The 14321-nt window shown below is 39.7% G+C and overlaps 1 protein-coding gene across 2 annotated transcripts in view; it reads right to left on the bottom strand.

Moving 5' to 3' along the window:
* PTGER3 (prostaglandin E receptor 3) overlaps nt 1-6728 on the bottom strand; it is an 81323-nt gene extending 74595 nt beyond the window's left edge. Inside the window, exon 1 of one of the 2 annotated variants that reach the window (XM_082358520.1) lies at nt 4588-6728. In XM_082358520.1, coding sequence (XP_082214646.1) covers nt 4588-5481 — 894 coding nt within the window. In that variant the 5' untranslated portion in view covers nt 5482-6728. The remainder of the gene's footprint in view (nt 1-4587) is intronic. The other variant, XM_082358519.1, reaches the window with a different exon arrangement.
* Between the last annotated feature and the right edge of the window lie 7593 nt (nt 6729-14321).

Genomic DNA, 14321 nt, shown 5'->3' with positions numbered 1-14321 from the left:
CCAAATCTCATAATTCTCCTGAGCATAACAAATGGAAAAAGACCTTAGATATCTATTAGCCCTACTTTTGCACTTTACAGATAAGAGGATACATAACTTGCCCAGTAGTACTATTAGGACTAGAATTCCTGGCCTTTATCTAAGCTAAACAAACAGATCAACGACAACAAAAACTTAAAAATAAACTCAGAGTCAGATATCTTGAATTAGAAATCTGGTTCTAATATTCTTTATACTTGAGTTCTTCATCTGAATGATGTAGAAAATAGTGGCAATCTCACAGCATGCAGTTAAATGAGGTAATATATGTGAAAATATTTACCGCAAAGAATAGGACACAGTAGATGTGTAAGAAATGTTTGGTGAATCAATCACTCCTTAAATTGACAATTTCTAACAGCATTAGTTCTCTCTTACCTTTCTTTCCCTGACTTATCTCTTCCCATGGTATCTACCCTTAGAGCCTAACCCACCTGCAGAAGCAAGTTGTAACTGATCTCACGTTCCCGTTTTCCAGTCCAAATCTATCCATACACTACAGCCCTGCCAATGTTTTTGAAAACTCATTCCCCTATTCAAAACCCCAAAATAGAGGTTCCATGGACTACTGGCAAAAGAACACGGTCCTCATCCTGTGTTCATCCTAACTATCTCAATCCGGCCACAGGAACCTTTTCAAACCATTCCTCTCGTGGTTCCAGTGTGCACCCTCTGTGCTCATGGGATGGGTCCACAGACACAGACATTCTCAGCCATCAGGTCAAGCTATGCCATCCCAGTTCTTCCTGGAAGCCTACTCTGGCAAATTCAGAGAGACTTTCTTCCCAGAGCCAAAGGCACTATTAATTACATCCAATCTTGTATTGTTCTCTAAGTGTTTCACTCATAAATGTGGGAATTCTACTTCTCTGAACAGATTATAACGCTTTGACCAGTTGTTAATAAGTCTACTTAATATCCCTTCCACGGTGCTTAAAATGTATTGTAGTAAACTCCAAAAAAAATAAAATAAAGTCTGAGTAATCTCAATTCTTATAAAAACAAATTATAGAAGTTTTTTCCTATAATGTTGATTCACATGTTTAATCATTTTCCCTGAAGCAACACCCTGAACATGGCAGAAATTAATAGGCAGAGAAAATTAGCAATTTAATAATACTTTTTAATACTATAAAATAGCATTAGTTCTGTAAAATAATGTATTGCATCTATTTATCACATGAAGTATATTTAAGACAAATTTCCTTTGTCAAAATATACCCTTAAATTAAAAGAAAAATTACATCTATATTGCAAAATATCTCCTTGAATCAAAGCATCCCTGTTGGCATCTGTGGATGTTGAGCAGGGAATTTGCTGGTTCAAGATTAAAGGCAAAAGTTTCTAAGATTGCTTTTATCCAGTTCCAAAGTTGTAGACAAGAAACTCTGTTCCTCATACCTCTCTTTTCACAATGTTGATAGTTAGCTTTATATCTACAATTTTTAAGACAGCTACAGTATTAGCCACGTTCTACCTGTTTGAGGAGTACCAGGTGTACAAAAGTATAAAATGTAGTCATGGCTTCCTCTGAACAACAGCTTCAGGTTATTCCTGCTTCTGAAAACTCGGCTATCATGTCAAACAACTGGACTATTTGGTGAGTGTAGTTCATAAAAAAATGTAATGATAATAATAAGTCAAACAGATTGCATTGCTGAGTCAACTGTCTGAGTCCAACAGAATTTGATGCCTCACATAAATATCGACTAAGAACTGTAGTTCATCTGCCAACGGTGACATCATTTCCCACTGTAGTCTCACTTAATTTCACATTTTCTATTGTACTTTGTAAAGTTTCTGGGAAAAAAAGGTAAAAAAGCTTTTGTTTGCACCATAGATAAACCCTCAATTTAAGTATTTGCGTAGCAGGAACTTGTAGCAGTTGGGATGTTTTCTTATTATAGTATCTCTACTCTGCTAAGTTTTTCAGCAATGACAACTGAATATTATTATAGTCATGATAGTTTTCCAAGATAAGATATACTCAGGGTCCTTTTAAGTAAGGAGTTTGGATAATTAGATTAGTATCCTATGCCCAATTCAGAGAAAGCTAATAGGGAATCTATATTTTATAGTTAGGAAAAAAGTATAAAAGACAATCTCTCACTTCAACATTAATACACTGAAAATTCAATTCACTAAATTCTAGTGTTTTCATTCTTTCCCTAACCTATTAAGAAAGCAGTTTTGCCAGTTTCTTTCCTTTGAAATAATTCCAACTTTGTACTGTAGATCTTTCTGAAGATAGGTGGAGATTTAATTTCAATGGTGCACAAAACAGAAGATAGAATAATTTCCTTTAGTTTAAAAAATACCTATTTTGGAAACCACGAATTTCTTCTCTTTGATATGATGACATGTTGAATTTATTTTAAGTTTAATGTTTTTATGAGAACTGAATGCATAAAGTGTCTGATAAAATGCAGCAAACCAACAAATATTTTAATTGCAGCTATTAATTGAAATTAAATAAGATGAATTCCAAATACAGTCTTTCTTAAGAGAGTGAGTTTGGCCATCCTAGATTGCAATTTTCAGAACTGATCTAAAGTCTTCCTAAGGCTGCTATGCTCATCATATTAGGATCAAAGTTTTGAAATAAAAACCACACTACATAGTTTCTCTTCTACCTAAAAAAAAAAATCAACAACTATAAGTCTGGTTAACTGTATGAGTAAGCATTTTATTTGCATGATTTACCTTTTTTCTTGGATATATAGAGTACAGATATAAAGAGTGTGATAGAACAAACTCAGATATGTCGGACTCAAATGACTGTTGTGAAAAATTCAAATACTCTGTTTGCCTTTAAAGTTATGTTAATTATCAACTTTAGCAAAGTGCTTATTATTTAGAACTTTTTTTCCTTCTATTTGGTCACCTACACACCACAGAAGTAAATATGTCTAAAATTGGTGCTGGCTTTGATAAGTCATGGTGATGACATCAGCCTAAGTTCTAGCTCCCAGAATGCAGAACTGAGACCTTACAGCGATTTGTGGGCTATGAGGTTCCAACATAACTCTCCTTGTCACCACCTATTACTGATTGGGAGACAAGACTCCTGCTCTAAATATACTACACCAGTTAAATACAGGTATTTTGTAATATCTTTGTTGTCAAATGCAGGGGAGGGTGAGGGGGAAAAGGAACTACAGTTCTCTTATAGGATTTAAAACTATACATGGTGCACAACAATGTTAATGTACTTAATACCATTTAACTGTACACTTAAAAGTGATTAAAATGGCAAATTTCATGTTATGTGTATTTTATCACAATTAAAAAAAGAAAACTACGGGATTTCCCTGGCGGTCCAGTGGTTAAGACTCCATGGTCTCAATGCAGGGGGCACGGGTTCCATCCCTGGTGGGGGGAAGTAAGACCTTGGGTGCTGCTGGGCCCGTCCAAAAAATTTAAGAAACAGAAGACAAGAAAAGAAAACAAAAATAAAAAATATACGTGGGTGGGTTCTGAAAACCGTGCCATGGGATTCAGGAGTTTTTCACAACTGTCTAATAAATTTCCAGGTCCAATATATCATGTTATAACCCTGTCACAGTGACCAGATCGCTCTTTCAGGAACATCTACTAAGCCAGGCTGCTTGGGGCCTAAAAAAGCAACCATTCATCAGGAATTAGTAAACAGCACTTATACAAAATGTCTAGCTAAAAGTATCCCAGAGGAAAACATGGAAAGTACGAATGTAAGAGAGAGCGTTAGACTAGGAGCGTGTGGAAACTCACTTGCTCCCGAGCTGTGGCCCTCGTGGGGAGCCGGGAAGTGCACAAACCTCTACTTCCTATCCCAGGATTGGCCTTGCCATCAGCCCTGCGCGGTAGCCACAAGGACAAGCAAAGGCCGGTCAGGGGGAGTTACCAGGTCTCAGGGCCCACTGGCTGACTGTCGGTTCAAGCATTTCCTAGAGGGAGAGGGTGCAGCACAATTCGAAAGGGCTGAGGCTGCCCGAGCGGCAGGATGCTTCTTCACTCTCCTGCCTCCCTTCAGGAGTGAGCCTGTAAGCAACGTGAGCGCCGGCTGCTCCGGGAGGGCAAGCAGTGGCTCAGAGACTGCAAGACAGCTGTGCCTGTCTGCAGTGGGTCGCAGGTAAAGTACTTCTGCAGACTGAAAATCGACTCAGCGTGCGAGAGGTATTTGAAATAGGAGAAAACCCAGAGCACCGAGCTACCGTTGTCATCGCCATCCTGCTCCCAATGCACCCGGGAGAAACCTCTATTTCTGCACAAGCACTGAAATGATACCTGAGTATCCTCTTACTCTCTCCGGTTAGAACGTGAGCAGCCTTGTGGTCTCCATGCGTGTACAACCAGAGCCTAATGCGATGCCTGGCACTTGGAAGGTGCTCAGCAAGTAAGTGAGGAGCTCAGCTCTGAAGCCGCGACCAAGATGGCACAGGCAGAGCCCTCTCCAAAGTTCTGTGCTTGCAAACACATCCCCGCAGGTGCTGCCATTTCCAAAAGTCTCCATTGCCCGCCGGCGCGCACGCTCCCACCCCGAACTCCCCACGCCCTGGGACTACCTACCAGCAACGGCGACCAGCAGACCGACAGCACGCACATGATCCCCATGAGCTGGATAGCCGTCTCGGTCGTGATCCGGCCCCACTGGGCGCTGGACTGAGACGCCGTGGCCTTGGCCCGGCAGCGGGACACTAGGGCCTTAATGGTGGCCAAGTTGCAGGCGAAGGTGACGGCCAGCGCTGACAGCCCCAGGAAAGCAAAGGAGGAAGCGAAGAAAATGTTGCCCCAGTTGTGCGAAGGGCTAGTCCCGTTGCCCCCTGCCCCGGTGCTAATGAAGCACCACGTCCCGGGCCACTGGATGGTGTACTGACCCACGCCCAGCACCGGCAACAGGGCGAAGGCGAGCACCGCCAGCCACACGCCGAGCAGCACGGCGCGGGTGGCGCTCGTCTTCATGTGGCTCGAGTACCAGTGCGGCGCCCGGGTGGCCAGCGCCCGCTCGACGGCCATGGCGCTGGCGATGAAGAGCGAGGAGAGCCCGAAGACGGTCATGGTCAGTCCGAAGAAGGTGCACAGCCTCCCCGACGGGTCGAGCTGCTCCCAGCGCTGGTGGGACAGGTACAGGACGATGACCACCGGGCTGGTGAGCAGCTGCCCGACCAGGTCGGTGAGCGCCAGCCAGCCGATGCATAGCAGGAACGACTTCTTGCGCTTGCTCTCCCGGCGCCGGTAGCTCTGCGACACGAGCAGCATGGCCAACGCGTTGCCCACGAAGCCAGTGATCAGCATGGTCATCGGGAAGGCTACGGACACCGAGCCGCAATCCTCGCCGGGCCCCGCGGGACGCGTGAGGTTGCTCCGCGCCTCAGCGGAGTGCTCGGGCGCCCAGATGCCGGGGTAGGAGTGGTTGAGGCGCGTGCAGAAAGGGGCACTCGCGTGGCCCCGGGTCTCCTTCATACTGTCTTCGAGGTGAGGAAGGAACGGAGCCCTGAGAGCAGCGACGAGAGCCGGCAGACCGGACGCGGGAGGCGGCGGCTGTCGGTGGCGACCGGGGCTGGGGCTGGGGCCGCGGCGGAGCTGCCCTCCATGATGCGGGGCTCGGCCGCCGCCTCACTTCGCCACTTCGGCGGCGGCGGCGGGACTTTCAGGCGACACAGGCAGCCGCGCCGTCGGCTCAGGGAAGCGTCCGGCTCCCAGGCGTGCGGAGGTGCCCGGCCGGTTCTATAAGCCCGAGGGGGGCGGGGCGCCCGTGGGTGTCGGCCAAAGTGCTGTGGGAGGGGGTGCGGCAGAAACTGAGCGCCTCTCTCGGCTGCTGCGCGACCAATGCCTTGGCCGCCTGGGCTCGGCAAACCCCCCGGAGGACTCCTCTCGAAATGTTCCAACTCCTTCCTGGCCGGAGCGGACGCCCAGCCAGGCCGCCGTGCCCGGCTCCGCGCCTCCTCCGGTTCTCTGCCAGAGGAGCGTCCGTGGGCGGCGGGGGCTACAGTGTCTCCCGGGTCTACCCCACCTCAGCCAAGTTGCCAAGGCGGACCTGAGCGCCGGCCCTCCTCCTTCTCCATCCATAGACGCTCGTGCAAGGAACAGGTCTTCCTCCTGAAGCTCTTTTGTAACGCTGGCAAGTGTCATTCACCTGACGCTGCGCAATCTAAGCGGACCACTCTCCAGTTGCATAGGTGAGCCCGAACATTTTTCCCTTTCTGCTTCGGGACTCTAGCATGATCATGAGCGGGCCAAGTTGCTCTGTCCCCAGGGGCGCACTGAAACTATAAAATAGTGCCTCGAGATTTAAGGGGATAGGTACAGGAGAACAAAATAAAATCAGACGGTCGAATTCAAAAATAAAGAAATCCCAACTACCAACCTACCCCCATCCCCCGCCTAAATTCTTCCCCTTCATTAAAAAAAAAAAAAAAAGTTAGCTAGGGCAAAAGTGGCTAGAGGCAGGTGGCAGCCACTCACTACCTCACTCTTTTTCACTATCTCAGTGCATCTGAGATATTGAAATCAAAGGCTGCTTGCCTTTGGGAGTGAAGGCGGGGTGGGGCGTAGGAAAAAGGCAAGTTCTTACAAAGTCTCCAACCATCTTTCTCCACCCCTGGTCCATTTCTATGCAATTAGGACTGGAAATTGCATTTAGATGTTATGTAGGCCTTCACATTTAGTGAAAATGGGCATAATCGCCTAGTAACATCTTTTACTAAGCCAATATTTTATGTTTCACAACCATTTTCCCATTTTTTTCCAGACATCCTCCAAGGTCCTGTTGCTATTATTATTCCCCTTTTAAGGTGAGGTAACTGAGGCTCCATGAAGTTAAAGGATGTGCCCAAGTCTTTCAGCAATTCTCCAGTCTCCATCTTCTTATTTGAAGCAGTGTTCTTTACATAGGTACCATAACCACTCTCAACAGGTGAAAATCAGTGGTAAGACCAGCTGTTCTCAAATCTAGGGAAAGCCTGGTTTTTCTGCCTCTTCATCTTGACCGGGAAATGAAAAGATTTTAAAAATTATTTACAAACTTCATTTTTCCTCATATTTAAGAAATTAGACCTAATCATATAGCACTATGAAGACCATTACTCAGACTTCAGCTTGACTTTCAGAGCAAGCCCCGGTCAGTTCAGTTCTTCATGTTGATACTGTTATTGGGTGTAAATCAGTGGTAGGAAATGAGAATGGAATATGTTACCCTGCATTCTTTCTTTCTATGGTGTTGTTTTGATTCTGTATGAGAGTTTGAAAAAAAAAAAAAAAAGAAACATTGTAGGGCTATATAGTTTTTAAAGGAGAAAAAAGCAAAAATGTAAACTCTATTTTAACAACATACATTAATCATATCACTAATTTCACTTTGTGTTTTACTGTTAAAATTTTTTACACTTTTGAAATTTATTTCTCTTTTAAATGTCATGTTTCTAATGAGAATAGCTAGGAAGGAATGAAGTGGTTTACCTTTTAAATCTTTCCCCAAACTTTCGTCTTATTAGTTTTAATTACTCTCAAACCCATACTTGGGAAAATGTTTTTCTAAAATGTCCTTTGAAAAGTAAAATAATTTTGATGGTATTCTTAGAAACAAGCTTTATCCAAAACAATGGGATGAAAGTACATATCAAAATTTAATGTTACAGCAATAAAATTCTAGTGTAACTATGTATTTTAAAATTTAAGACCTTTTTATGATTCATACATCAGAAAGCAAAGCCAATCTCCAGTTACATCAAAAATTATTCTCATTTTTATTTATGAATATTTGACTTCTTTAAAACTTTTGTTTCCCCCATTGCAATATACACAAATTAGATTTCATAAGAGATACAAGCATAAGGACATACAGTTATCGAAGAATTGTTAGCCTCTCTTAACTCACCTCTACACCAATGCTTTAAATGTGTTGCATTTAAGATCTTTTGTGTAACACTTTCCTCCTTTTGGTGTTTTGCTTCACCCCATCCTAAGCTGTAGCTATTCACCTTGCAAACAAGTAATTTGGGGGAACTGAAGAGGCACACAATAGAATGCTGGCAGTTGGATTCTGATTGCCATTTTTTTGGTGTCAGAGTAGAAAAAGTCCGAATTGTGTTGGTCTGAAACACCAGTACCCTCTAGTGCCCAAAAGGTTAATAACATGCTATGCAATTTGTAAATAACAAATATATGCTTTGCTTAGGGACCTCTGATATCTTTCGCAGGGGCCTAAATCATTAATATGTAACTGTGGTCATCCTGTCTTCGAGTGTCTGCTTAATCAATAGACCAGTGAGGATTAAAGTTATAGAGTCAGATAATTGAAAGACCACATATTCAAAAACTTTTTAAAAGATTTTAATGTATTCACCCATTATATATTTTTAACTGATATTATGCCCTAGAAGTAATTTTAGTCCATAAATTTAAATCCCCTCTTGTATCTTACATTTAAAAATTCACGACATATGTCAATATTTAGCGAGTGTTGATGAGTTTATTCTATTTACTTCTACTGAACTTCTATTAAGAAATCTTAAAATAGATTAAAAAATTAATAACTAGTTTCATACAATCTGGCCCTTTTCTGCAATTCTTACTCCACAGAGCCAACTACTAATTTCAGCATGTTTTTAAGTCATTTATTCAATAAATATTGAGCACCTACTCTATGTCAGACACTATACTAGTCATTAGGCATACAAAAGAAAAACACAAACGTCTCTACATTTATGGAGTTTATATTTTAGTGCAAAACTCTTGAGTTTTTTTTTACCCAAAATAACAGAAGAAAGAATGCTAATCTCAGTGGCTTTTGTGATTTGCCATGGAGGTAGGATCTTATAAGAAACACAATTTTAAAAACAATGTACAGTTTTCATGAGAGTGGAAAAAATATGTACAGTTTTCATGATCAAATAAGATCTATCTCAGGAACCCAAGGTAGATGTAGCACTCAAACATTAATCAATATAATTAGCACTTCAACAAAATAAAGGAGATGCTTTAAGTCTTTTCTAAATCAAACATCTGGGTACCCTAAGTCCTTTTCTATTGACTGCCTTTTCTCCAAACTTTTCTTCCTGTTTCTTTACATGCCTAGTAATTTTTAATTGAAAACTGGACATTGAAGTTCATATACTGTAGTGACCGTGGATTCCACTTTTTTTCTTCTGAGGATTATTGATTTGGGGGGCTTCTTTTGGCAGTGCCTGGATTCAAAATGCCAACATTTTCTCTACTGTGATAGACAGCTGCTTCTGTTTCTTAGTATATTTATGTTTTTATAGATACACAAATATAGATATACAGAGATATAGATACAAAGATATGTATACACACATACATAAATACAAATTCAATTAATTTTCAGCAAAGTGTTAAGGTAATTCAATAGAGAAAAATGTTTTCAACAAATGGTGCTGGAAAAACTCCTATATAGGTGTGTCTTCTTCTCTGTAATTTCTTATTCTATTCTATTACGCTATTTGTATTTCTAGGTGAATACTATTTTGAGGTATAATATTCATACACGAAGTGCAAAAATCTTAACTCTATAGATCAGTGATTGTTAAAAACATATATACACAGTTGTAACCACCATCCAGATTTATACACAATTCTAGCAACCTAGGTTTCTTGTGCCCCGACCCAATCAATAACCAGCACAATGCCCCACAAGGTAATCACTATTTTGACTTCCATCACAACAGCTAAATGTCTGTTCTTGAGCTTCATATAAATGGAATCATACAGTATGTATATACTTGTTTGTGCTCTACTTTATCTCCATAAATGTCCCACGTGTATTTGAACAGAATGATTTCTGTTATTGGGTAGTGTGTTCTATAAATATCAACTAGGTCAAGTTGATTGTCATCTTCTATATCCTGACTTTCCTGCTTGTTTTATCAATTACTGAGAAGTGTAGAAATCTCTAATTGTGGATTTCCCTATTTTTGCCATGCAGTTCTATCAATTTTTGCTTCATATATTTTGAAGACTAGAACATTCATAAACGTTTGTTATGCTTTTGTGATTGACTTATGACGTGACATTCTTTACCTCTATTCTTCACTGTTTTTACTAGAATTATATTTTCCACCCTTCCACTTTTAACCTGTCTTTATGTTTACAGTGGGTTTCTTGTAAGATCATGTAAGTCTTGCTTCATTTATCCAGTTTGACAATCAGTACTTTATAATTGGGGGTGTTTGATCATTTATATTTAATGCAATCATTGATGTGGTTGGGTTTAAATCTACAAGCCTATTTGTTTTCTGTCACGTTTCCTTTTTCTACCTCCTTTTGCATTATTTGTGATTCCACTTTTTCCCTCCTTTATAAGTGTATTATGTATAACTCTTGGTTATGTTCAGTGGTTGCTTTTATAGCATCTCTCTTATCAGACTACCTTCAAGATGCCTACAACTTTGTGTATAACCTTACAATAGCTCACTTCCATTTCTCCCCTCTGGACCTGTGAGCAATTTTTGCTGCATATTTTACTCGTACATAAAAGTCTCACAGTGTATTTGCTTTAAACAATTACCTTTTAAAGAGACTTAAATAGTAAGTGGGAAAAAAACCCATAACTATATTTAGCTACATAGCACTTTCTGTGCTACTTGTGTAGACCCAATTTCCATCTGATACCAGTTTTCTTCTGCCAAAAGAATCTCAATACTTTTTGTATTAGAGATTCAGCTTTTGAAAAAAGCTGAAAATTTTGTATTTTTATATTCTTGAAGGAGTAAATATCAATAGTAGGCTGATAATTGCACGATCTGGTTTGCACTGCTCTGACAATGCTGTCATTCTTATGATTTCTGTGTAAACATCTTTTTCTCTGGCTGCTTTTCATCTTTATCACAAGCTTTAAACAATTTGATTATGAATAGTTCTGCTCTAATTTTCTTCATGTCTATGCTTAGACCTTGATATGGAATGCTTTGTGAGAAGCATTTAAACTCAAGGATTTAACTTAATTGAAAGGATTTAAACTCATTTAATTTGGGGAAAATATTAAAACATAACTATTACAAGTGAAACGTCCCAATCTTCTCTCAGCATTTTTTCCATTGTAGGGTTTTAGTACTACAGGTACTGCAGCACTGAATATGTAGCCTGAGAAGTACTTATGTGGTCTTCATTTCTGGTAGAAAATAAACACTTTTTGACCTTTCCTTTTCGGTGATTCTAATGTATTAAGAACAGTGTAATAAAGGGCAACGCAATTTTGTGATTCCAACCACACCATTTACAGAGTTGCAAATATTTCATTTTCTCTGATCATGGTCACTAGAATCACATTAAAATTCTTAAGCTCTAATAGCCACAGATTCCAAATTACAAGAATGCACATGATTTATCTTCCCTGCTCAGAATTCTGATGTGAAATATTTAATCATTGAAAAGGCAACATTTTCAGCAGGTTTGAAGTCAACAGGTAGATTGTATACAGAGGTAATAATGTCACTAAGAGGATTAATATAATTAAAGACTAATTTGTCAGACTCGTTTCATCCAAATCACTTCCATTTTTGATTTTCAGGTTTTCATTTCACTAATGAGCAAATAACTTATAATTTACTTTTCTCATAATAAATGTCCAAATCATTTTTGCCAGTAAAATGAACTTCACTGGTGTAGTTATCAATGAATAATATTTTATGCTATTTTCTTCTATTAAAAGCTTTTAAGGCCTTAAAGCCATACTTATTAAACATGGTTATAACCAGTACATAATACATTTACTGTTCTAAAGACTTAAGTACATTTATGACAGTTATTTTAATACACACTAAACCATTTTGACCTCTATTATCTGGTCCTACACCAGAACACTAAGGCTAATTTTTAAATTCACTGCTTATTTTGCATATGATGCACCCCAATGCACTTAGTTCAAGAGTCATACATTCTAAAGGAACTCAATTTACCAATTCATAAGCAAAGTTGCTTAGGTTAGTATTTTTGCAGAGACATGTTAGGAAAAAACCAATAATTGACCAAAAAATCTTACTTCCAGAATAATTTTTAGTGCTTCTGTCCTTGGTGATATAAAAAGAAACTAAAACAGATTTCAAAATGTATACCAGTGAGGCTTTGTTTCCAACCTTATCTAAGCTGTTTACAATAAACGTAAGTTGGCATACTTTAAATAGAACATTGAGGACAATGAACAGTGTTTACATGCAATTTCTAGATTCTATACTACAATGAAGCATAGCTGGATAAGTAAATTCAAACCTTATCAGCTTGTGAAGAAATGGACCTATTAAACTTTAATAGAAAAAAAAAAAAGAGACCTGTTTGGTAACTGGCGGTCATGATATAACTTCAGGAAAAAACTCCTGCAATCAAATGTTTTCCAGTAAAGAATAAGCATTTATTAGTAGCATTGGAAGAAAAAAAATTAAAACCTCGTAAGAAACATGACAGATATTGACACCCTTGTCAAACACCCAGTGCTTGCTGTGAGAGAACACTGAAAGGTCTAGAAATACTGGGTAAGGCCTTTCAAGAAATTCACCTAATTCCTATGGAAACTCAGGAACCAGGGACAGCATCCTAGTGTTCTGAATTGTCGTGAAGGCCAAGTGAAAAAGGGATGGTAATGAGGAGTGTGCAGGGCATTTCAGGCATAGGAAACCTGTACGTGGATGAAAATCTATCACAAGTAGTTCAGCATGGCTCATGCGGCTAGCTATACAGGTTATGTACCCAAGCTTGCTGGAATTGGCAGGGCTGGGGGAAGGGATGGTGACACAAAGGATTTCAGTTTAATCCTGAAACCCACAGGAAAGATGTTAAGCAAGGAAATTACATGAACAGAAACTGCTTGTTAATAAGATCACTCTGGTATGAGTAATGAAAGGATCACTGCTTGGTTAAATAGCATTTAGTAAATACTGTGGAAAACCTACTATATATGCCAGACAGGACTGGAGGCCAAATGACCATTTAGGAGGCAACTGTAGTTATCTTAGCCCATAAACCAAAGCAGTGATAGCAGTAATGGAGCAGTGCGGGCTTGAAGGTTAAGAACTATCGATTCTAGGGTAAGTCAGAATTATTTGGTATGGAGTGGGGAGGCAAAAGAGAAATCTAAGAGGATCCCCAAGTTACTGATAATGGTGTTTATTGATGTGAAATATACTAGTTTTGATGGACAGATTGCATGGGGAGAATTTAGGTACGGTGAAATTGTTTGATATTTAAAAGGAGATACACAGTAGGCAGTGAGAGAAATGGATCTGGTGCCGTAGAAAGGAGTAAGTAGGAAATAAACATTTGAGTATTAGTATATATGAAATAACTGAAAACATAAGTAGGGAGTGAAATTAATAGCCAATATTTGCTGTATACTTGTGTGTGAGGCATAAAGATGTCCCAGGTCATACAGGTACCATGAAGTAAAAATTCAAATCTGGTTCTTTGACTCCAGGGGAAGAGTGTAGATAGAAATTAAAGCTCACCTTATTCATCAATAAACTTGTCCTTCAAGACTGCTCAAGTCAATTCCTTAAGAGTTTGCTTCTTCATTCAGACAAGACTGACTTTCTTCCCACTTTAGCAGACTTTATTTCCACCATGAAGTATTTTTATAAGAGCACTCCCCCACTAGATTTGAGATTATTGGAAAGGGGCTGTCGTATATATATTTTAGCTTCAAACCCCAGGTCTTCTTATTCTCTTGGATAATGCTGTATAGCATTCTTCATCTTAGACACACTTTAATCATTCATTTATGTATTTAGGAAGTTACCAGTTATTATAAATATTTTTCTTATGCTAGTACCTTTTATTTTGCTAAATACAGGCATTTGGGAACTATGAGTTATCACACGTTCATCTTTTAATAAGTGCGCAATGCTACAACACCCTCTACCCTCCTGTAAGTATCCATGTGGTTCAATGTGGCTAGGGAAAAAAACCAACTGTGTTTACTGGTCACTCTCAGTGACTATAAACTTGGCTCTAATGCTACCTGGATTCATCCTTCCTGATACTATAAGGTCAAAGCTATCATTACTACCACCACCACAGGTCTAGATTCTATTCCCTCACCTACTTGATGATAAAGCTCCCGCTTCAACAATTCTTCCTTCCCTTCCTTCCATTTTATTGGAGAATGGAGGCATGTCAAAGGATAAAGAGCCAACCCGAAAGGACTCTCAATGGTCAAAGCTGGGAACAGTTTGAGCAATAAAATAACATAGCATTGAACTTTCACTTAAAGGATAAATATGCGGAAGTCCATACAGATGTAAATAAATAGGAGACAAATCTTTGTAACAGAGGAATTACAAATATGAGTAGACAGC

Source organism: Balaenoptera borealis (genome assembly GCF_965194805.1).
Source record: "Balaenoptera borealis genome assembly, chromosome: 1".
In the NCBI taxonomy this organism is placed as follows: domain Eukaryota; kingdom Metazoa; phylum Chordata; class Mammalia; order Artiodactyla; family Balaenopteridae; genus Balaenoptera; species Balaenoptera borealis.
Note: the sequence above shows the minus strand (reverse complement) of the source record. Positions and strands in the feature narration are given on the sequence as shown.